Here is a 24,918-nt window from a genome sequence, read left to right on the forward strand (position 1 = left end):
ATAAAAAGTGGAGACACACCCCACCACACAGGGATGAATGAGAAGGCCACAAGCCTGCTTGTTTCTAGAGGCAGAGTTAACATATGAATGTGACCAAAGGGAAGTGCTATGTGCCACATTCCCACTGTGAGAACCAAGTTCCTGCTGCTCCCCCATTTTCCATGCTTCTCCTGCATCCTTAGTGTTATGAACTTTATCAAATACTAATATTGTGATCAAACTTGGGAGTTGCCCTTCCCCAGCCTCACTCCCCTAAGGGAGAGGAGGGGTTGTGAGTTAATAATGAGCTACCACGGAAATCCCTTGAGAGGGATGGGTACTCCAGCCTCTTCCATGGGCTGCTCATCTGGCCTTTAGGAGAATCCTTTTAAGCAAATGGGTGTGGTACTGGCAGGTTCTGTGTGTCAACTTGACACAAGCTGGAGTTATCAGAGAAAGGAGCCTCCCTTGAGGAAATGCTTATGAGATCCAGCTGTAAGGCATTTTCTCAATTAGTGATCAAAGGTGGGAGGGCCCATTGTGGGTGGTGCCATCCCTGGGCTGGTGGTCTTGGGTTCTATAAGAAAGCAAGCTGAGCAAGCCAGGGGAAGCAAGCCAGTAAGCAGAATCCCTCCATGGCCTCTGCATCAGCTCCTGCCTCCAGCCAGGTTCCTGCCCTGCTTGAGTTCCAGTCCTGACTTCCTTTGGCAATGAACAGCAATGTGGAAGTGTAAGCTGAATAAACCCTTTCCTCCCCAACTTGCTTCTTGGTCATGAAGCTTGTGCAGGAGTAGAAACCGTGACTAAGACAGGTGTCTCCCCTGGTTCTGAGCTATGCTTGCAAATCACTGAACCTGAGACAGGCATATGAAAGCATTTGTAACCAGTCTGTAATTGTACAACTCATGACTGCCATCTGAATCCAGGCAGTGTTGTAGGACAGAGCCCTCCCTCGCCTGGCCTTAAGTCCTTGTAGATGAACAGAGTGGAATTACAGGACAACCTGTCGGTGTCTGCTGGAGAATCATTTGGTGTTGGGAGTACTGAGGGAGGACACAGAGCCCTTTCCCATCAGATCTGGAACCTTCCTGTAAAGGCCGTAACACTAAGAACAGGAGCCCATGCTCCAACACAAGCAGAGTATCTAGGAGGGAGAATCAGAGGCATCTGCAAATGTCAAGGAATCCCAATCATTTCCAGACTCCAAGAGAAGACCATGGACTCCAGGTTAGGATCCGCCAGCTTGCTTCCCAGCTTTAGACTTTTCATCAGTAGCTTTCCTGAGATAGGAAGGATACTATTTTAATATAAACGATGCAGAGACATGACATATGCCTGGAACTCCGGCACTCTGGAGGTTGAGGCAGGAGGACTACGAGTTCAAGGACAGTCAGAAATGAAAAACAAGGGGCTGGAGTGACGGCTCAGCAGTTCAGAGCACTGGCTGCTTAGAGGACCCAGGTTTGATTCCCAACACCCACGTGGTGGCTCACAACCACCTGTAACTCCAGATCTAGGGCATTTGATGCCTCCTTCTGACTTCTGCAGATATCAGGCATGCACATGGTATGCAGACACACATGCAAACACTCATACATATAAACTCAGATGTTCTCTAAAAATAAAAATCAAGATTCTTTTGTGTCATTTGACCACACTAACGTCCTATGCACTGTAGAATTTCAGCTGCATTCTGCGTTCCACCCACTGAACGCCAGTAGCAGCCCAGACCAAAAGGTGCCACCCAAAATATCTGCAGACATTGTCAAGCGCTTCAGGTCAGTAACTCAGTTAATAAAGATGTTCCGAAAAAGTTGTTAATCAAAATACTTCAGATCTTGTTAAAAAACAACAACGACGACAACAAAACAAAAACAAAAACACCCGATCCATTTACCAGTATTCTGAAAACCTTAGGTTTTTGTTTTGGACAGTGTTTCACTGTATACTTTTGGCTGGTCTGGAACTCACTATGTAGACCAAGCTGGCCTCACAATCACAAATATCCGCCTGCCTCTGCCTCTCCAGTGCTGCGATTGAAGTGTGCACTACCACACCCAGGAAAAACTTTAGTTTTTATAGACCAGTTCTATAAACAGTATTTTAAGAACCATTATGTTGAAAATGTATTTAAATAAAGTAGTATGGAAGTATTCACGGGTGTGTAATAGGAATATTCTCCTAACTTAGTGCCAGGCAAATCTCGGAAGCATAGCGGTTCAAGCTATGTGCCCCATTGCTGAATCTAACTTCTCACAAAAAACTTACACTTTTCAACTTGTAAAAATACTTAGCTATAACCCTTAAGGTGCAAGTAGCATCCTACAGACCAAAGCCAAGGCTCTGCGGTGGGTGCTGCCACCAAACCCAATCACAAACGTGATTCTGAAGGAGGCTCCTTGTAACTTTATTGCATTTGTAACATTTATAACAAACACATTTTCAGAAGTTGGGCTTTGCTGTAACCTCAGAGCTTAGAAGTCACCTCTAGGCTTTCAACTGATTCACAACCCCAAACCAAGCTCCAAACACTTTCCCATGACCCAGTGATCCTCTCAGTGATCCAATGCTGTGAGCATCCGACTGCAACGGGTCGCTCCAGTACAGCACCCTGTACTACAGCAAGCCCAGCTTATGTTCCACCATCAAGTGCGGCTCGCCCATCAGTTCACTTTGTGATGGATCTGGAAAGAAACAGAAACAGGCATTGTCTACGGGTGTTCAGACACAGAAGGAAATTCAGGAGTCATCATATCAGGATCTGTGATTGTCTAAACCAACCCAGTGTGACAAGCATGTTGTCGAGAGCTGGAGAGGGGAACTGACGGCAAAGGGGCCAAGGGAAGTTGGGGTAGGCGGTAAAACAAGTTTGCATCTTGCTTGAAGGGACCCAACTACACACACTTTGCACAGTAGTTGAAGGGGCTCCGGCACCCTCCTCCCACAGGCATACATGCAGCCAAAACACCCATGCACTAGGTTCTGATGCTTCCATGGCTCCTCCCCCGACTGAGAACACATGGCTCCTCTGAGAACACATGGCTCCTCCCCCGACTGAGAACACATGGCTCCTCCCCTGACTGAGAACACATGGCTCCTCCCCCGACTGAGAACACTCTCAATTGTAAAAACATTTTCTCTTCCCCATTTTCTGGTCCATCACACACACAGAGAAATCAAAATTCCAAAGCAAGAGCATCCTAAGACTGTGTTGGAATGTGGTAACACACCAGAAGCCGCCACCAAGTCCTAGCAATGGAAGTTTCCAGGACAAGTCTCACCCTCGAAACACTGACCGAGCCTAATGTGCCAAATAGTCTGCACAAATGAATGATGGATGAATATGGGAGCAAGGCCAGCTTGGGTGGTGTGCTGACTGTGACCACAGAGCACGCTCACTCCTTAGCCTCCTTTCCACTCCATCTCTTAAAGTTCCGACTCTCTAGAGTGCATCACCACCCTTACCAAAACAGGAAGCATGCAAGGTGGCCAGTCAGATGTGCAGTGAACTCCCAGGACACAGGACAAGCCCTTCCTCGATCCTCAGCTTACTCACTTGCTTACCATACGTACGGAGGTGGGAGCGCCATGAAAAGTGCAGTGTAACTTAGCTGGTGCTCTCATAAAATGTGTGGAGAGAGCCGAGTTAGCCAACGCTGCCTGAGACCACGCTGCCATCTGGTCAACATGCAGAGGAGCAGTGAGTGTGCAGGTCACTCAGTGAGGAACAGGGAAGACAACAAGGAAAAGCTATGCCGTGAATTAGTGCAGCACAGGGGGAGAGGCCCACTTTGGGCAGCCATGGTAGTCCTCAGCTACCCCATCGATGCACACACAGCTCCCAACTGAGGGGTGCTACCCATGTGCACTCTAGCAGTCTCACAGCGGTGGACACCAGCTCCCTCCACAGGGGACTCTGCAGCTACGTCTACACTGGAGAGATGCAGCGAATGAGTGAGACAGAGCCACGCATGAGCTCATTTCGTGATCGTCTGAGACTGGGGCATTCCCAGTGAGCATCCAGCGTCTGTCTGTGGTCTGTAGTACTGCTCTATCTGGCCTGTCTGGCTCTCAACCTCACCCTACTCCGTGCTGTATCTTACTGGCCCCCACCACTCTAAGAGCCAGTCCCCCACACACTGTGAGTCTTCAAACAAGCGCCACTGTGCCACGCTACTGCACACCTGAGTCTACGCCAACAGTGTAGATGGACAATGGCCTCTGTGCTCAACACATAGAATGAAGCCTGCCGTGCCTGACCAAGATGGGTACACCTCGGAGCTTCAAGTGTGCCTGTGTGCTGAGACAAGGCCGGCTCAGCCTCTCAAAGGCCTGCAGCAGTCCCTGAAGGCAGACATGCCCACACTTAGCACCTTTAATGCCTGAGGAGCCCTGGATATGGAGCCCTTTATGGAACAGGACACATACACGAGTGTCACCTGGCCTCTTCATACCACGGGAAGTGCACTTCAGCGACCAGGGACCATAGAATGCAGGCATCTGTCCCTCTGACATCAGGAGACTCCTATCTCTTCCACCATCCACAACCCTGCAGCAGGCTAACCTGCCGGCTTCTCGTAGGGCAACCCCTCTTGAGCCTTAGCCGTCAGTCAGTCTTCCCTCTAATTAGAACTGAGCAATCAGCTTATGCATCATATCCCGCAGGCACGTGACCCTCCCAACCCAACATGACTTTCATTCCGAGAATCCACCACAGTCCATCTTTGCCCGTTTAAAGTCTGCCTCCTCTGAGGGCAGATCCAAGGCTCACTGTTTGTGTTCACAGCCTTGCCCAGGGCCTTGATGTGAGTCCAAACTGATGCTCAAAATCTCCTTTTGTCTTTTTTAAACACATAAGTACAGAAGATTTTGATATGAGTCAACTGTATAGCAGTCTGAGTGAGCTCAGGAACTCCAGGTTTCCCAGTGTTCATAAAGTCCCCTCAGGGGACTGCGGCTCACTGCACTTCTGCTGTGTCTACCCCCAAGCACTGGCTACGTAAACACAGTGGAGTTGTGCTGGGTTTTTCCCAGTTCCCCTGAATGGCTGGGGGGAGGGGGGAACCTGCTGGAGGCTGGGGGGGGGGGGGGGGGGCGGGGCTGTACCTGCCTATCTTCCCTGGGCCTGGAAGAAGCATGGGATGCTGTGTGTGGCTCTTGGTGACAGTCGGCAGGCTTGGCAGGCTCGCCTTTCTCCTCACTGCACACCTTGGCTCACACATTATTGGACGGGGGTAGGGGGGGCGGTGTTTAAGAAAAGAAGACTTTATCTAACTCCTGAAAACAAGTCCCACAAACGCTGTGGACCTTAAAGTACACACCACCATGGGACTCCATATGTACAGAGCAGATGTTAGTCTCAGTAAGCACAATGACTGTTAAACTGACTGAAATGCCAGATCTCAGAACACCGAAACAGCTTGACTTATAAAGCAATTACCATTAAATCTTATCTTAGGGCTGTGAGTGACTACCAGTGACTCCCGTGATCTCCCTGGGACAGGCTGCTGGCTGCTGTCACCTTGTACAGTATAGGGTTCTGCAGTGCTGAGTGCCACTCACCGTTAAGAATATCCTCAAAACCAATGGTCTCATCATTGCCCCTCAAAATATCAAGTGAGAGGTTTGAGCTCGGAAGAAACGGAAGACGCTGAACCTGGAGAAGTGAAAAGAGAGCTTCAGGAAGATCAGGGAGGTGACCACAGACCACAGCTCCATGTTCTTCACTCTTTATCTGAAGAATGTACAAACGAAGTGAATCTGCAATTCAGCCAGTGGGAAGAAAGACTCACATCTTAGGGTCAGACTGAGTTTTGAAGTGTGCTGGCACTGGCACCGTAACTTTACTCACCTGCCAGCTTACGTCCACTGCCTAACCCACCATGCCCACACATGCTTGTGTCTGGGGGTTGCTTCCGTTCGGGAAAACTACAGCATAGAATGTGATGCCAAGCACTCCCGGAGCCTAAGGCATGCCCACCTGGCTCCAGCTCAGAGACCAGGTTCCAGAAGGAACAGGAGAGTGAGTCACTCTCCACAGCCAAGGGCACTGTGCGCTGGTCCGCACTGCTTAGCGCAGAGGGAAAAGGCAACCTTTCCAAACACAGTGCTAACCAGAAATGGAGACCAGACACACTCAGGAGGCCTTTACAGTCACAGAGCCACTCCAGCCACTGTGACCTCTGTCGTGCAACAACCAGGTGTGGACTGGCAACCAAATGAAGCATGGGGGAGGAGCAAAGGCTGTGCAGACAGAAACATCTGGATTCAGTCGGATGATCTCCAACCCAGTCACAGAGCTCTGCACAGACAGGGCAGCCGCTGCCAGCTGAACGCGGTCACACTCGTCGCTTCCGGTCTCGCTGCACATCACTTCATACTTCACCAAGACTACTAGGTGGTCAGCACTGAGACGCCATGACCGAAAGTAACCCTGTGGTCAGCGCCTGCACAGGCGGGTACAGGGAGACCTCCCCACTACTCAGTGAGGGTACTAGTCTCAGTCGCCAACAGCCTACAAGATTACTTAGTCTTTACAATGTGAAAAAACCTTCTCTAGCTGTCATTCAAAACCAAAAAAAAGGAAGCAGAGAGAAGAGAGAAGAAAGAGGAAGAAACAGAAATGGCAACAGGAACCTCTAAGTGGAGAAGAGAAGAAAGGGTCTGGGAGGAAGATAAATCAGACAGTCCTGGGAGAACATCAAAGGTGGGGCTTGCAAAGGATGGGGAAACAAGGAATATGCATTAGCAAAGATTTTTGACAAAATGGTATTTAAAAAACTCAGGCCGTCAATTTCATTAGCAATATGCAGCTCAAACCAGGGCAAAGCCGGGCTAACAGTTCTGTGCCGAGTGTTACTTCATGGAAACCTTCAGGATAACCTGTGCTGTTCTGACTGTTCCTCCATTTCACACTGGCAAGGAACTGAGGGATGGAAATTAGCACTGGCTGCTCTTCCAGGGAAATCAGGCTAGACTCCCAGCACCTATACAGAGGCTACAGACAGGCTCTAAGTCAGTTCTAGGCGATCTGGTCTCTGTGATCACTCTACACATGGTGCACAGACACACAGACATACACGCAAACACACACACAGACTAAACCTTAAACAATAACAAATCTGCTTCAGACTGCTACTCTTGACTTTTTAGATTCGTCTGAGACTGAGATTTAGATTAGTATAAGACACTCCGACTCAGCCATTCTCATTTAAAGCCATTTTAGAGCTGTGTTCTTGCAAAGTATGTAAAGTAGCTCCCAGAACCACAAGCCTATAAAGTGAATGGCACTCCTAGCACTGCTGCGAGACTCAAGTCTAGCTAGGCAAGAGAAAGGACCCTCAGTAGCAGGAAACAGATGTGCGTGAAAGTCCAAAGCAGAAGGCCAGATGCCAGTCCATAGGCAGCTGGGTTCTATCTGGAGAAAAAAGTCATGACACAGTGAGGTGTTTTACAGTCACGGGGCGGGGGTGGGGAGTGGGAAGGCTGGGAAGCAGAGAGATCTGGTAAGGACCAGACCTCTGGGATGGAGGCAACAAGGCATCGAGCGAGGCATTCATTCCAGGGCATTCATTCCAACGCTCATCTGAGGCAGAAACCTATTCACCCACAAGGTGAATAGTGAGTTGTTCTGCACAGCCCGTGTGAGATCCAAGATGCCTGTGGGCCTTCCAACCAGAAAAGCAGGTCAGGAGAGTTAGAGAAAGTCAACCGCACTGAGTAACTACGAGGGACAGGCAGGAAACAGGAGGGAGAACAAAGCTGGCCCCTAACACCACTAGGATCTCAGGTGACAGACAGAAGGAACCACAGAGCTGCAAGTGGGTTTCAGAGAGAAAGGGAACACCAGTTTGAGGTCTACAAAAATACAGAGAAAAGGAAGAAACTTTGAGTGTCAAATACTACAGCGTTCAAATAAACTGGGGTAAGAAAATGTATGCCCTGATCAGGAGCAAATCCTGCACGCGCCAGGGGCCAGAAGACACTGGCTCAGGAGGAGAAAGCAAAAACCAGACAAGTGAGGAAAGATGTGGGGGGAGGCATGGTGTCACACACCTTTAATCCCTGCACACAGTAGGTAGGCACGGGCAGGCAGACCCCTGGGAGTTCAAGGCCAGCATGTTCTACAAAGCAAGTTCTAGGCCAGTGAGAGATAGCTTACCTCAAAAGTAACTATGAATTAGTTAGGAATTGATTCAATCATGTTTAAGACAGGATTTGACTGTATATAACTGCTTCTGATGAGCCAAAGCAAGAAGAGAAGAAAAAGGTGTCCATAACAGACAGGGCTGCTGGCAGGGAGTTGTTCCTTGAAGTAGGGTGAAGCAATGGGGCCCAGAACCCAGGCAGAAAGACACCTGCACACAGCTACTCCTTAGCAACAGGCACTCCCAGCTGTGTGTGCACGGCTGCCCGTAGATGGCAGGGAAGCACAGTCAGACAGCTGTGCTGTCCCCAGACACTGCGTCTACGACATGAAGCCATTCTCCATAGAACAACTTTCCCTCTCTGAAGCAGTAACAAGGGTGATGCTACACAAGCAGCAGGACAGGGAGCACGGAGGGTAAGGTCTGACAGCTAGCATGAGAACATCGGCACAAGCTGGACAGAGACAGACTCACCTGCTGCACTGCCTTGAACTCCATCTGTAACTTCAGGGGAGCAAACAGACCCTGGATGTTCCTCAGGGTGGAAAAGCTCATCTTGTCCTGGTTGAGCTGGAACTGCAAAGACAGAGCGACTCCAACCTAAGGGCTTGTTACGAGGGGAGCAAGCTGTCTAACCTAAGGGCTTGTTATGAGGGGAGCAAGCTGTCTAACCCAAGGGCTTGTTACGAGGGGAGCAAGCTGGTCTGACAGTGCAACCCTGACAATCCCGAAGCCAAGAATCAACATCAGAACTGATTTAAAGTGTTCATTTCTTCTTGATAGATTTTATAACATTTATGTCTTTACATCTCTGTGTGTGGCATGTGCACGTGTGGTTTACATGTGCAGACACCAGGCAGAGTCAACACCAGGTTTTTCTTCAACAGTCCCCCATCTTATTTTGTGAGACAGGGTCTCTCACTGAACCCAGAACCCAGAGACTCAGCTAGGCCAGCCAGTAAGCACCAGGGGTCGCCTGTTTCCCCTCCTGTATCCAGTAGTGGTACCCCAAATGTCTTCAAATGTGGCTGTCTGATCTCTAAGTGCCCATGCCGACTTCTATTTTTCTAGCAGAGGATAAAAAGACATAGGGCTGGAGAGATAGTTCGGTGGTTAAGAGCTCTGAAGGTTCCGAGTTCAAGTCCCAGTACCCACATGACAGTGCATAACTGCATTATGGCCTTTTCTAGTATGCAGAAGTAGAAGCAAACAAAATACCAATATACATAAAATAATTAAATTCATTTTTTTAAAAAGTAGTTTGTTTTGAAACTCACATTTTTTTCTGACAATTCAAGAGGGTGACTGGGCAAAAGTTCATTTTTCACACAAGAAAACCTAGAAGGAAAAACCACAAATATTTAACAGAGTACTACCCATAATTCTCTATCACAGCTCTAAGCTGCACAGGGGAACATCCATCTTTCTGACTTTCTGCTCAGAGGAGACTACAGAGCAACTTTCTTTGGCCGCCCCAAATCCGGGTTCATCTGACGCCAGGTGCGTCTACCATGCTGCTCAAGTCAACCCCAACAAGATCAAAGTCATGAATCTGAGGTGCACCGGAGGTGAGGCCGGCGCCACATCCACCTTGGCCCCCAGATGGGTCCTCTGGGTTTGTCTCCAAAAAAAGTTGGTGATGACATTGCGAAGGCTACTGGTGACTGCCAAGGTCTGAGGGCTACGGTGAAACTGACCATGCAGAACAGACGGAGGTGGTGCCCTCCACCCTCTGCCCTGACCATCAAAAGTCTTAAGGAGCCACCACGAGACAGAAAGAAGCTGCAGAACATTAAACCCAGCAGAAGTATCACTTTTGATGAGATTGCCAACGCTGCCCGCCGGACGCAACACTGGTCTTTGGCCAGAGAGCTCTCTGAACTACTAAGGAGATCCTGGGTACTGCACAGTCTGTGGGCTGCAGCATAGATGGCCGCCACCCTCATGACAGCATAGATAACATCAACAGTGGTGCGGTGGAGTGCCGGCTAGTTAAAAAGCAACAAGAAAATATTTCAATAAAAGACTGCATGTGTAACTGTGGAGTAACCGGGGCGTGGGGTGCATATCAGTGGGTGAACATGTGTTCAGCAAGCATGAGGCCTGGGACACCATCTCCACTGACACCCCCAAGATTGTAAACATAGTCGAGTGGGGAGGGCCCTTAATCCCAGCACCCAAGAGGCAGAGGCTGGTGGATTTCTGAGTTCAAAGCCAGCCTGGTCTACAGAGCAAATTCCACAACAGCCAGGGCTACACAGAGAAACCCTGACTTGAAAAAACAACAACCCTCCCCAACACTGCCCCTCAAAACCCCAAAATGCCAGCCACTGTTATTCTCCAGTGGTGAGCAGTAGGTTTCCTGGGGGCAAGAACACTGTTATCATCGATGGTGCTGATGAGCACAGGAACAGAGGCGCTGGTAAGAACACATAAGCTGTGCATGAAAGGCAGCCGCCCCCGCGCGCGTCTGCTACAGACCTGCTGCTGTTCTACTTCTGTGGAGGCCGTGATGACACGACCCAGGGAGCCCTCCAAGGGATTTCAGTGGAGAATTTCCAAATGTGACCTACAAACTGTTTTTCGGGTATTCAGGTGAAGAATGTGGTTCCTCTCTGCCCTTATCTGAAGAGTCTGCCTGAGGTTAAGGTGAAGAGGCTCAGATTAATTGCACTGACAAAGGAAGTCTCAGAAACACCCATTATAGACTGTTCTCCAGTTAAGTCTCATGAAGAACACTTTAAATAACTGTAGCAGGCCGGGCGGTGGTGGCGCACGCCTTTAATCCCAGCACTTGGGAGGCAGAGGCAGGCAGATTTCTTGAGTTTGAGGCCAGCCTGGTCTACAGAGTGAGTTCCAGGACAGCCAGGGCTACACAGAGAAACTCTGTCTCAAAAAAAAAAAAAGTATAGCAGGCTGAGAAAGGAAAAATATAAAATAATGGTTTGAGTATTAAAGGGGCACATGCAGTTGAATTCTATGTTCAAAGATATTTAACTGAATTAAGGGGGTAGTGACATTAGGGCAAGATCCCACCCAGCTAAATTTAGGTCCAGGCATGGTAGTACAAACCTTTAATCCCAGGAGGCAAAGACAAACAGATCTCTGGGTTCAAGGCCAGCCTAGAACACAGCAAATTCTAGGTAAAGAAAAACTTAAATCCAGGCTTAGTAGACCACACCTTTAATCCCAGCGTTTAGGAGACAGGCATGCATATCTCTGGTCAATCTACAGAGCAAGTTCCAGGACAGCCAAGCTTAGGCAGAGAGGGAGTCAGAAAACAGAAAGCTGGTAAGATGAGTAAGTGGGGCCATGTTCCAGCCCCAGAAAGAGCAGAACACATCGGCTTCAGCCATGTGGCTCCAGCTTTAGACTGAAAAACAGAGGGGACTACTGGGACAACCAATGCTGGTTAGCTGGAGTTAAAAAATTAGTGGTGATTGAGAAGAGACCAACATCACTGAGGTGAAACCTTCTGGGAAGTGTTTTCTGAGAGCAAAAAGAAGCTGTGTTCTAAAGATAGCGAAGGTTGTACCTCTTGCAGCAGCTGTACCTGGTAATGTGTGAGAGTCGCCAGGTGGTCCTGGTTTTGAAGGCATGAAGGGGTTGCAGAGCCCCTGAAGCTTGGCACTGTGAGAGGCCATGGGAGGCCATTGGTAAAGGTGCAGCCTCAGTTACAGTTGACAGCCCAGGACTGAAGGGGTCATGCAAAGGATTTGAGGCTTGGCACCATGAAGAGAGCCTATGAGAAGCTATTGGTGAAGCCCAGTAGCAGTGCAAGAGCCCAGCATACTGGAGATGCCAATACTAGGGATGATCACCAAGAACAGCCGAGGCAGTGGAGTGAATCAACCCGAGCTACACTGCGCAGAACTGTGGAAGTGACACCAGCCCTTTGGAGGAACCCAGAAGATCATGTGTGGATCCCAGACATTGAAACAAGAAGCTCTAACATTGAAGCTGCCTTGGAGACCCCAAGATGTTGGGGATGCCAGAGCCATGGGCTATCTGCTGAGGGAAGCTGCTAACAGGAAATGGCACCAGCCCAGGAGAAAGAAGTTTGTTGCAGTCAACAAAGGTGAAAAAGGAGTTAAGAGAGCTGAAGACCGCCTTGACATCAGACATGGAGATGCAGAGTTTGGAGTTTGCCCAGCTGGTTTCCTATCTTGCTTTGGGCATTACAGTTAAGTGATTGGATGAATCTCAGAAGAGACTTTGAACTTTTAACATTATTGAAACTGCTATAGAGACTCTGGAAGTTGGACTGAGTGTATTTTGCATTATACTATGTTTAGGTATGGCATCCATAGATTCATGTATTTGAACAAGCCAATAGGGTCCAGGGAGTGGAATGTGATTGTTTGTATACGCTTGGCCCAGGGACTCTTGGAGGTGTGGCCTTGCAGGCATGGGCTTTAAAACCCTACTCCTAGCTGCCCAGAAGCCAGTATTCTGCTAGCAGCCTTCAGATGAAGATGTAGAACTCTCAGCTCCTCCTGCACTATGCATACTTGGAAGCTATGCTCCCATCCTGATGATACTAAACTGACTCTGAACCTGTAAGCCAGCCCCAATTAAATGTTGTCCTTACAAGAGTTGCCTTGGTCATGGTGTCTGCTCACAGCAGTAAGACCCTGAGACAGAGGCTCTCCAAATGTGGATGCTAGTTCATGTCCTCTATAATAATCGCAGTGACGGTAATGCCACTGAAAAGCTGTGGCATATTTTTACCATTTAACTGTTTCCACTGAGTTTCATTTTTATTTTGATGTCTTTTATGGGTTCTCATGGAAATTAATTTTTTATTTAAAAATTTATTATGTGCGTGGATATTTTGCCTATATGTCTGTCTTTGTACCACCTGAGTGTCTGGTGCCCTTGGAGGCCAGGAGAGGGCACCAGATTCCCAACAACCAGATTAACCAGATAGTTGTTAGCTGCTATGTGGGTGCTGGGAATCAAATCCCAGTTCTCTAGAAGAACACTTAACCACTGAGTCATCCCTCTGTCCCCTTCTAATAAAAATCTTCTAATAAAAATGTTTTAAGTTATTGTAAAGAAACTCACTAGGCATGTGTTTATTATTACTGCCATTTTGATGGGCTGCTGCTCCCAAGACAGACAAGCTAAGATTTTCTTCAATACTGTACCTTTATAATTGTCAAACCACACGCTTAAGGGACCCACAGTTAGGATGAAACCATGGTCACTGTCATGCTAAGTACTGTCTAAAGGAGGGTCTGAGGGCTGAAAAGCCCTAGGAGCCCCGCCACAGCCACCCACTGAGCACTGTGGACAGATCGCCTTCAGAAAGGTAAGCATGAAAACCGCCTTCCTGTGCAGTCTTCCTGTCCAACTGGGGAAAAAAAGAAGTGACATTTCCTGGGAGGGCTGAGGAGTTGGCGGGGCTCACCAGGACTTAGCTGGTGGCTAGCCTATTAATTTTCTTTAAGAATTGTCTGTGAGTGTTTGCCCTGGTTCCCACAGAGGCCAGAAGAGGGCATCTGATCCCCTGAAAATGGAGTTACAGGTGGTTATGAACCAGGTCCTCTGTAAGAACAAACACTCTTAACTGCTAAACTATCTTTCTAGCCCTCAGCCTATTAATTTTACTACAGATCAAATTATGCCTCCAAGAGGCCATATCCTGAGTCTTTTACTACTAATCCAAAAGGGACTACATATGTGTCCAGACCTCAGCACCACAAAAAGTCAGCATTTTCAATTAGGATGCAAATACATGGGAAGCTAAACTGACCTTGTGTGACTGAACAGAAAAGTGATGTGCAAAGGACAGACAACTGGAAACAGATGTCTAAAAAGGGAAATTACAGAAGCAGGTAGGGTAGAGTGCTGGACAACAAAAACACAAGCAGCCACCACTTAGTGCTCGAGAGAGCCAGGCACCACGTGGGTGTTTGCCGGTGTTGGCTCCCTCACTCCTACTGTGTAACACATGCACTGTTACCCTAGTCACAGGTGAAAACACTAGCACTTACCTGTCACAAGACATCGTCCAGGGGACAACAGAGCTGGGACCCAAGGCCCCCAGGCAGTGCATCACCCTTCCTCCATGTTTCTGCCTCCCTCTCTCTCTCTCCCCCTTTCTGATTTTTATTGACAATAGAGTTTTCTCAAACATTTGCACACACAGAAATCCCACCAGAAACACAGCACTAGAAACCATGGCACATAAACAAAAGATCTCTAAGTTAAAACATAAAGCTACACTGAGCTTCTCTGGCCTGCCCTGACGTGTAGTCTGTGTGTCCATGTGTGTGTTCCACTGAAGAAAAGTACATTTTCATTTGCAAGAGGTTATCACTTGGAGATGGCTTCTAGGTTATGGATGGGGGCTTTTGTCTACTTCCTGCCTAAGCACTGGTACCCCCTCTTAGACCTGTGCGGGCTCTGTGCCTGCTACTGTGGTAGGCTTTGAGAGTTCATGCTTGTGTCAGTACTGCTGTGTACAGAAGGCCTTGTTTCCTTGGTATATACACATCATCCTTTCTTTTTTCTCTTTCTTCCTCTTTTTTGGGGCGTGGGGGGCTTTTCAAGACAGGTTTTCTGTGTAGCCCTAGCTGTCCTGGAACTTACAGGACAGTTCTGCCTCCCAAGGGCTGGATTAAAGGCCTGCACCACCACCCCACCCAGCCATCATCCTTTCTTAAGGGGGTGTGTGTATGTGTCGCATATGTAAGCCAGAATTGACATTAGGTGCCTCCTCTGCTGCTCTCCACCTTATATTCTGAGGCAGGCTCTTTCACTGACACAGTGACCATCAATGGGATAGGCTGACCTGTCTTTAAATGGGTGTTGGGGATCCAAACTCAAGTCATATTTGCCCAGTTCAGTGTTAATCACTGCTATGTAACTGTTATATACTAGTGTCTACCAGAGAAGAGTTAATTATTCCTGCAGTCAGTAGCATAGAGGTCAATGGCTGAGTTACGAGCAGTAAGAATCCTCTAACCCAAGTGCTAGGGCTATAGATGTCAGTGGTAGAGCGACTGCTTCCCATTATACGACATCCTAGGTTCAATCGCCAGCACTAGACCCCTCATCACACGAGCCCACAGAATCCTACCAATGGTTCCAGGCACTGGGAAGACCCCCTTCCTGCAAGCCTGCGTGCTGTATCCTGCTACAAGAGTTCCCCCATTACAAGGAACATGTAGCCCTCTTCCTCTCCATACCCTGAGTATACAACACACTACAGACAAAATCAAATACACATTTATAGCCTTCCAAAGACAGCACCTTGAAGAGAATCCACAAGAAGCATTTCATTAGAACGAGACACAGCCGCAAGTCCCCGACATACCCTTTACGGAGAAGATCATGACTTTCGAAAGGCCCACTGGCTGAGAGCTCTGTAACCGGAATACTGTCCTTCAGCTGCGACCCAAGGCCTCTGGAGTTCTACAACACAAAGTCAACACGCTAGTTAAAAGACAGAGAAGTGTGCCCCTAAGAACACAGGCTCTACAGAGAGCCTTAAGTACTATGGTAACCAGCACACAGGGTACATAGTGAGTACCACATCAAGGGGTAGAAAGACTCCTGGTCTGACTTCTGAATGTGCCAGCAGGGAAAGCATTTTATGAAGGAAAAAAAAAAAAAAAAGGAATGAATATACAACTACCACCAGTTTGAGATGACTGACATTAAAGAAGTGGTAAGATTCAAAGATGGACAGTGTATGTACCAAAAACCTTGAGTTTTACCCAAATCTTGGTATGATCAGCCAGATTTGCTTCACTGGAAAAGCCTTCCCTTTGGTTGTAGTGTTTTAACCCAGTGAAAAGCTGAGGACAGAACCCCAGGAACAGGCAGATCAAAGACATCAATAAAAAGAGATGAAACTACGACATGACAGCTAGAGATGAGGTCATAGGAACCTATAGAAAGGGGGAGGAGCTGTCTTCTATAATTAAAAGTAAATGCAGCTAAGTGAAATAGCTCAAAAAATTAAGAACAGTTCCCTTGGAACTGTCACTGTCACCCTGTATCTGACAGCACAAAGTGGTCTCTACTACTAGTCTAGACCAAACTATTCTGAGAAAGCAGCTATTTGATTTACTTCATCTGTGTATTTGATTTGGCAGCTCCCATGGGGAGATGTCACCAGCCTCGACTGGGTCTTGCTTGAGCCTCACCAATTTCCCAATTCTGCACAGTAAGGTTTCTTTCCCCAAAACACACAACCTCACCACCAAAACTGCTAATGACCCCCTTCTATGCTTCATTAACATCTAAGAAATAGAGTTCAGGGCTCCCTCTGCAATTCAAGGTCCTGGCACTGTTCCCATTCTTCACACAGGAAGCCAAGGGGATCAGGAAGACAGTATGTAATCTATCGTGGACAGTCACCACTACCGACCAGTGTCCTCCTGCGGACCGATTTACTGAAAAGCACCAAAGGAAAAGTTATGCTATGCACAAAGGAGAAATTCTGACCTCTAGTATTGTTGTTACTGTCTTTCCGGTGTCCTTTTGCAAAATATGAGGACTCCTTATCTAGTTCAGTGTCAGATAAAACTAAGTCTATTATGACCTAAAACCATTACTATTTCAGCGTTCCTCACACCCCTTTACAAAGGTTAGCGGGTTTTGCCAATACAAGCGTTGTGGACGTGGGCAGACGGCCTGCGGAGGGGTGCTCGTATCAAGTCTGTGCCATAGTGACTCAGGAGTCTGCTCAAAGAGAAACAGAAAGTGGGGAAGGAGGAGAGGCCAGAAGGGGAGGAGAGGCCAGAGGGGGATGACAGGGAGTTCGAGCACTACACGAATAAACCAAGAGCAACACATGGCACAGGGAGAGATGTTTGTAAATCGCGGCTGAGTTGTATAAATGCAACCGGCTGTCGTGGGCCCTGCGGGGGTGCAGGGTCCAGTCACCCTGAAGGAGGCACGCGGCGTGTCCCGACACCCACACACAAGGCCTGCCTGGCTTTCAGAGGTGCCCCTATTCATGCATCCGCCTCAAACTGCTGGGAAGGGACGCTCAGTCCTGAGAGGCCCGGGGAAGCGACGCGCGCGGTCCGACGGGAACCAGCACCACCCGAGAGCGCGCAGCCCGGGTCACGCCCACGTCAGACACCCGCCGGGACCGCGCAGCCGTGATCGCGCCCGCACCACAAATACCCGCCACGACTGCGGTGGTTTGCGCTCACTCACCATCTTGGAAACAGCTTTCTGAACCTGCTGTAGTCCGCCGACCAAGCCGCTCACTTCCGTTTCCGGGGCCCATACGGGGGGGGGGGGGGGGCATCCGCCGGAAGTGCGTCCGTCCGGCCAGGAAGGAAAGAGGACGTGGGCGGAGCAGGGAGTCGCGTTGGGCCGGAGCTCCCACGCTTGCCATCCCCGGGGAGCGAGGGCCAAGGGCGCAGCCAGGGTGTGCGCTGGACCTGGCCTCGCGTGACGGTTTTAGATAGGCGTGTGCAGATGCACAGACTTCCCACGGGCCATCCGAGGAAGTCTAGGTGGTGATTTGCATAAATCTGTTCTGTTCAGTCAAAACTCGGACAACAGGCTATTACAGTTTTATAAGTCGAAGGTTCAAGGCTGGGTATGTGTAGAACCCCCAGAAAAGGACCAAGCTGGCTCAGTCACTTGAGCTACAGACAGAGGTGGCCTCCAGAGGTTGTGGGGTGTGGAAGTTTCCTAACTTGGGGGAATCACAACCTGTGTCCCAAGTCAGGTCTGGCCAGCGGATCCTAATAAGCAAGTTAAAAGCGAGAGGCAGAAGGCGGCGATTTGGTCATTGTGGCCAGATTGGAAAGACGACAAAGACTTGGGAGGCTCCCTGGAACCAAATCTTTCGCAGTAACATGGAAGTGTGACAATTTTAAGTCAGTGTCATCATAGCTAACGTATGTCAGTCTCTTAGAATTACATATCAACATATTTCTACATTGAGTCCTCTCCTTAAATCTTTTCATTAAGCTTTTTAAAATTAATTTTTAAGGATTTCTCTAAAAACGTTTTGTTTGACTGTGTGTGTGTGCTTCATGTGTGTGTGTGGTGCCCTCACACTCTTTTGCAATGTTTAGTGGTGTTTGCCAACACAAGAGAGTCTCAGGATCTCATAGAACTGGAGTTACAGATACATGGTTGTGAGCCACCCTGTGGGTGCTGGGAAAGGAACATAAGCCCTCTGTAAGAGCAACGGGTGCTCTTAACCACAGAGCCATCCCTCCAGACCCTTTGCTCATTTTGAGCAGCATGGAGGAGAAGGCAAGGCAGCTGGTTAGCTAAAGCAGGTCTAGCTGTGGTGGCCGGAGGATGTGGCAGCTGGCCACTTGGGTTCTGCAGTCAGAAGCAAAGAGAAATGAATGTTCCTCTTGCTTTTGCCCTGTTATTCAGTCTGGGATCCCAGCCAATGGGATGGTGCCTTCCACATTCAGGGTACATCATTTTTAGTTAAAACTGTGGAAATGGCCTCAGAGATATGTCCAGACCATGTCTTCTCTCAGAGGACCGGGGCTCATTTCCTGTCACTCACATCAGATGGTTGCTCACTCCAGGTAACTCCAGCTTCAGACAATCCAATGCCCTCTTCTGGCCTTGAACTGTACTCAAGTACAGAGACACAGAAAACCACTTTTAAAAGACCATCACAATACCAGCATTGTTTTGATCTGATCCCATGAACCCTTTCTTTGTTTCATGCATTTAAGATAGCTATTTACATGTCTGCTCCTCCGGGAAAATTCTAGCATCTCATACATAAGGAAATCCCTTTTTTTTTTTCTTTTTTTTTCTTTTTTTTCTTTTTTTTGTAGTTTCATTGCCCAGTACTAAAAGAAATACTCAGCAGATATTCAGGACGGAATTTATATCACCCAGTCAGCATGTGTAGTCGACAAACATTAAATGATTATTCATGTTTTAAAAATAGGATTTCAGTAGCTTACACTGCCCACAAACTCAACTATGTGTCTCCGCATGAGTGTACACTCTTAATCCTCCTGTCTCTGTCTTCTGAATCTACTATTACAGGCATGGGTCATGATGATTTTGTTTTGAGCTGCAGTTCCTGGTGGCTCACAGCCATCCCATGTTCCAGGGAATGTAGAACATCTGTTAGCGTCTGTGGTACTGCAAACCTAGTGCAGACATAACTACAGGCAAAACACCCAAATGCAATTTTTTAAAAAAATATTTAAATTATTTAAGAGTTGAAGTTTTAAAAGTTTCTTACTTGACTGAACTTACTGGGAGGAAAAAGGTATTAGTGAAACCCTAAAGTGCATACTTTCATATCTCCAGGTAAACCTGAGTATTGGGAAGAGGCCACCAGAATACATAAGGACACCAATACAGAATAGTTGCCACCGGAATTAGTCCATAACTTCAGAGACTGAATACCCATGGCAGTGGCTATGGATAACAAATTCTCCAATGCCCCATTCTTTCTTATTAATTTTTAGTTAGCACCCAAAGTACTGGGTTTCATAGTATACTTACACTTCTTCCTTGTTTTGTTCCCTCCTCCAGTCTCCAGGCTTCCATGGCCTTTAGAAGAAAGGTGTCATCTGCACTCTAGCCCACACGAACCTGCACAGACCCTTTGTCCAGCTGCATCACACTAGTGTATCCTCATACCTGACTATCTGATTTGGGCTCCACATACCTTTTTCCCCCCTCAATTCATCATTTGCACCAGCAAATCTAATAATTCTCCTTTATATGCCTTACTAGCAAACAAGCCTGCTCTTACCCTTTGACTGTTGGCCCGATGATTCTTTAAGTCCTTGCCTTTAGTAATGATGACTTAAGTCCTGGTGGCGGACAGGACCATTTAAACACAGTGTATTAGAGAAGCAATACAATGTAGTGTTTGGAACGCTACTCTGAACTCAGGCTCGGTCCTTGGGCATGTTTACATAACATGTCTTTGCTTTCTCACCTCTAAAATGAGGCAATGCTAAAATCTATCTCAGACAGTTATATAGTTTTATAGTACTCTACTACTATAAAAACTGGCCCACAGGGAGGAAGCCTCCACTTTGATTTCTCTTAGATCTTGAGATCGAAGTGTGTGGTGTCTTCAGCAACAAGCTCTTATTGTCTAGTTCTGGTGGATGACCAAAAGGAATGACAAGGACATGAACTATTTGGGGGCATCTGGAACCTCCTTTTGAACAATGCATAAAAAGATACCCCACATCTGGCACTGGGACTTTTTTTTTTAATGACCCATGGCCTCATCCAGCTGTGCAGGTATCTGCCAAGCTCCTTTTTACAGCTTTTACATTTTCACTGACTTATACGATAGCTGGGTTCCCTATGACCTTGGATTTGGTTGGCCCCTCCCCATCTTTTGCCTCCTCCACCCTCTCCCTCATTCTTATCAAAATGCTTCAATCCCATTATCTGTCCTCTGCTTTCATGTTACCCGTGTTCACTATCCCCACATCTTTTAGGCATCCCTGCCCCAGTGGCCCCTTTGTAGCTTCCAGGACTCTATAAGTATTCTAAGTTAACTACACAAATCTGAAAATTCAAAACTAGGACCCACTGAGAGGGAACAGAGTGGTATCTGTCTTTCTGTGCCTGGTTTACCTCAGTCAATACGATAGTTTTTAGCTCCATGCATCTAAGATGCATATTTCATAATTTCATTTTTTTCTTCACCACTAGATAAAAATGCACTGTGCATATGCACTATGTTTGCACTACCCTTTCATCTCCTGATGGACTTGCAGGCCGGCTGCATTTCCTAGCTATTACAAGAAGCCCTGATGAGCAAGTATCTCTGGAAGACACAGTCCATTGGGTGATTATCAGTAATGGCATGGCTGGATGTTATGGTAGTTCTATTTTCAGATGAAAGGATTTTTATTTTATTTTATATTTATTAAGTGTTCTGCTTGCATGCATGTATGCATATCATGTGCATGCCTAATACCCACAGAATCCAGAAGAGGCCGCTGGATTCCTTGGAACTGGAGTTACAGATGGTTGTGTGCTGGGATTTGAACCTGGGACCTCTACAAGAAAAGTGCTCTTAAGCACTGAACCATCTCCCCAGTTCTTATTTGTAGATTTTCGAGGAATCCCCACACTGATTTCTACAGTGGCCACAGTCTCAACACCCTGTCACCATTTGTTGTCATTTGTTTGGTTGGTTGGACAGGGTCTCACTGTGTAGCCCTGGCTGTCCTGGATGGAACTCACTTTGGAGACCCAGCTGACCTTAGATTCACAGAGCTCTGCCTGCCTCTCTCTCTCCTGAGTGCTGCCATTAAAGACCTGAGCCCCCTACGCTGGGCCTATCCTTTGTTGTCTGGAGCTCAGCTGTTCAAAGTGAAGTAAGATGGACTCTCAAGTTGCTTATATTTGCATTTCCCTGGGGGCTGCTGATGCTGAAAAGGTTTAAAAGTGTGTATCAGCCATTTCACTTCTTTGGAGAAGCCTCTGTCCAGGTCTATAGTTCTTCTTTTAAAAATATCCAGATGCTGATGAAACTACTGAAGCAACTTTGTACCTCAGCAGAATCGGTCTTGAGGCTCCACGTTTGTGCTGTCCAGTCTCATCCAGCTGTTACAATGTGCTGACTGGTCTAGTTTAATTCTTAGGATTTAGTTCATCTGTCCAATGTAGGATCGTATCTTTTATTCTCCAGAATTACTACTGTCCTAAAGTACAGTTTTCCGTTGTAAGCTGGTACTGTTTCCTTCTTATGTCCTCTCTACTCAGGACCTCTATTCATTTGGCTATTGGCTTGGTTTTGTTGCCTTTAAATCAGTGCTAGTTTTTCGTTTGGCTTTTGCTTTTGTCCTGGAGATTGAACTCATGCCCTCAGTGATGCTGACCAGGCCCTGGACAACTGACCTGTATCCCCGGCCCCTGTCAGGGACAGGCTTTTGATGAGGAAATGTTATGAAGTTAGACACATTCAAATCTCTCAGTACTTTCCCTCAGAAACTTTCAAAGGCTCACCATTCCTGTTTGTGTCACGACACTTTGACAGTATTTATGCATAAAGGATGCATGCACAGGGTGAGATTCAGGTCTAGTTCTCCTGGTTATCACATGAGTTATTTTAGTGCTCTTTCTATTGGAAAATCTCTTTTCTCCACTCATCTGCAATGCCAGCTTTGCCAAACATTTATTCTGGGCATCTCTTTTCCATTCAGTTGGTCAGTTTGTCCATCTCCGGATGAAATTCTATGCTGTCTTAAATACAGTTTTATAATACTTCCCCATCGGCTGGAGAGAGACTTCAACTTTGTCAGACGTCTGAGGGACTATTTCTGGGACTTCGGTTTTTTCACATAAATGTTAAGAGTAAGTTACTAAGGTCATTTGGATTTGAGTTCACCCTATGGCACTTGGGGAAAACAAACATCTTTAAAATGGAACTTGTCGGTTCATGTGACATGTTTCTCCATCTGCCATTGTGACTTCATGTGCATTTCCGCAAATTCTACACAGTTCCATACGATTTTCTCAAAATATTCACGATATATTTATTCCCAGGCCCTTTATATTATGTGGTGCCCTAAATGGTGCCCTTTTAAAATGAAATTTTGCATCTCTTTTGGCTGATATACAGAAATGCAGTTAACCTCTGATCATTGATCACATCTATGTAGCTAAGTTCTCTCTCTCTCTCTCTCTCTCTCTCTCTCTCTCTCTCTCTCGTGTGTGTGTGTGTGTGTGTAGTACGTATTTGCACACAAGTGGGTGTGCTTATGGATGCATGTGGACATCGGTGCCCATGGAGGCTAAAGAGTCTTCCTCAGTTTCTCTCCACTGTCTTCACTGAGATTGTCTCTCATTTGAACCCAGAGCTCTCGGGTTCAGCTAGCTCAGCTGGCCAGCTTGCTCTGGGATTCCCCACTTTCACCTCCTGAATGCGGGGCTACAGGTGTGTCCTATCACACACACTCAGCATTCACACAGGTCCTGGGCATCTCAACCCCCTCACAATGTTTGACGAGCAACATTTTACTGAGTCACATCCCAGCCCCTGCCAGGTTTTCTTATCGTTTGTGGAAGTTTTCTATGGAGACAACCTTTAATATTCTAGTGCTAAATATAAAATAAACATAATAAAAGTAATATATAAATATAATAAAAATAAACATAAATACAATAAACATAAAACAAATATAAATAAAAATAAATAATGCTAGCTTGCTTTGCTTTGTTTTGTTTTGTTTTGCTTTTCCTTTCCAAATCTTAACGGTCCTTCACGCTCTGCTGTTGCAGTCAGAGTTTGGCAATGATGCCTGCACAACACTGTTTCGAGTGGGGGAAACTGCCGGCCTCACCTTATTCCTCGTTTGTAAAGGAAATGCTTTTAGTTTATTTCTGAAGCATTATGTGCAGGAGAGATGCTTTTAAAGATACGGTTTATTCTGTATGCTGAGAACCCCCCCATCTTTGTTTCACTAAGGTACTTTAGTTTGTTTTATTATAAACAGCTTGTGGCGGTTTCCTGGATTGAAAAAAAAAAAAAGTCTTGTTTTGAAATGACCATGTTTTTCTTCTTTTAATCTATTAATGTACATTTTTCTAATACTACAGTAATCTTTCACTCCTTTTTGATCATTATTTTGCATGTATGCACACACACACACAGAGAGAGAGGGAGAGAGAGAAAGAGGGAGAGAGAGAAAGAGGGAGAGAGAGAGAGGGAGAGAGAGAGGGAGAGAGAGAGAGGGAGAGAGAGAGAGTGGGTATTTTAAGACTTTGCATCTATAATTAAGATTGGAGTTGAGTTGCTCTCTTGTCTGGGTGACACAGGAAAGGTCCCCAGCTCTCATGATAGTGGTCAGCGGCAGGTGTGTCTCCTTTCACACACTCTGAAAGACTGTAGGACTGAAATGATCTGTTCCTGGACTCTTGGGAAACTTGACTGTAAAGCTGCCCCCACCAGTGTCTTCTCTGTGGGAGCTCTCTTAGCCACTGATAATGTTGTATCGGTAACCAGGGTGATAAACTACCCAACAAGCATGGAAAGTGGTTCTTCTTAAGACAATAGCCCCTGCGCAGGCTGCATGGCCAGGCAGTTTTTTCTCAGTGCCATACCAGAGCTGAATGAATAAATGAATAATAAATGAATGAATGAGTGAATGAATGAATGTAATGTTAACAATTGTGGTGGTGCAAGTCTAATCCCAGCACTTGAGAGGGACTTTCAAGTTCAGAGTTTAAATTTCTGACGTTGTGTGTTTCCAGGAATCTGTTTTCCTCAAATCTGAAGTTTATTAGTAAGTAGCTCACACTGTTTTCATCCATGTGATTGCTCCTGTATTTATTTCGTTTCGTTTCTGACAAATATGTGGGTGTGCTTTCCTTCACCAGCATGCTAAAACTTGTCAGCATTTTAGTGTTAGTAGTCTTTTGAAACAGAGTCCTGTCTCGAAAAACCAAAAAAAAGAGAAAGAAACAGAGTCTCTCTCTACATAGCACTGGCAGTCTAGGAACTCATTGTGTAGACCAGGACCAGGCTGGCCTTGAACTCACAGAGACCCACCTGCCTCTGCCTCTCAAGTGCTGGAATTAAAAACAACTGTTAAAATTAAATTTATTTGTTTATTTATTCACTTATTCATTCATTCATTTGTGTGTGTTCTGTAGTACACATGCAAATACATGTATATATAGATTTATATATATATACATATATATATATGTATGTATGTATAAAGTTTCTTTTGGTTAACATTTATTATTATTTAGTATGATTAACAATTCTCTTACTCTCAGCAGCCTTAAATTGCCAGTATTTCCTCACACAGAAATATGACATTTTGGCCACCTCCCATCTCCA

General features: G+C 46.7%; 1 protein-coding gene and 1 pseudogene across 1 annotated transcript; one reads left to right on the top strand and one right to left on the bottom strand.

Moving 5' to 3' along the window:
* Positions 1–2,370: 2,370 nt before the first annotated feature.
* Pomp (proteasome maturation protein) lies at positions 2,371–17,378 on the bottom strand. The gene is made up of 6 exons (XM_076923904.1): positions 17,307–17,378; positions 15,451–15,548; positions 9,404–9,464; positions 8,601–8,702; positions 5,542–5,635; positions 2,371–2,663 (listed from the first exon to the last, which is right to left on the bottom strand). Exons 1-6 carry the CDS (start codon positions 17,307–17,309, stop codon positions 2,596–2,598), a joined length of 426 nt encoding a protein of 141 aa, XP_076780019.1. The 5' UTR covers positions 17,310–17,378; the 3' UTR covers positions 2,371–2,595.
* Positions 9,560–10,267, top strand: LOC143437502 (large ribosomal subunit protein uL11 pseudogene; annotated as a pseudogene).
* Positions 17,379–24,918: the final 7,540 nt, after the last annotated feature.

Source organism: Arvicanthis niloticus, chromosome 24 (genome assembly GCF_011762505.2).
Source record: "Arvicanthis niloticus isolate mArvNil1 chromosome 24, mArvNil1.pat.X, whole genome shotgun sequence".
NCBI classification, from domain to species: Eukaryota; Metazoa; Chordata; class Mammalia; order Rodentia; family Muridae; genus Arvicanthis; species Arvicanthis niloticus.

Coding starts and splice junctions, on each gene's coding strand:
- Pomp (XM_076923904.1), bottom strand. Junction 8,703..9,403: donor TTGAATTGTCAGAAAAAAAT/GTGAGTTTCAAA, acceptor CTGTCTTTGCAG/TTCCAGCTCAACCAGGACAA. Junction 5,636..8,600: donor AGTTCAAGGCAGTGCAGCAG/GTGAGTCTGTCT, acceptor TCACTTCTCCAG/GTTCAGCGTCTTCCGTTTCT.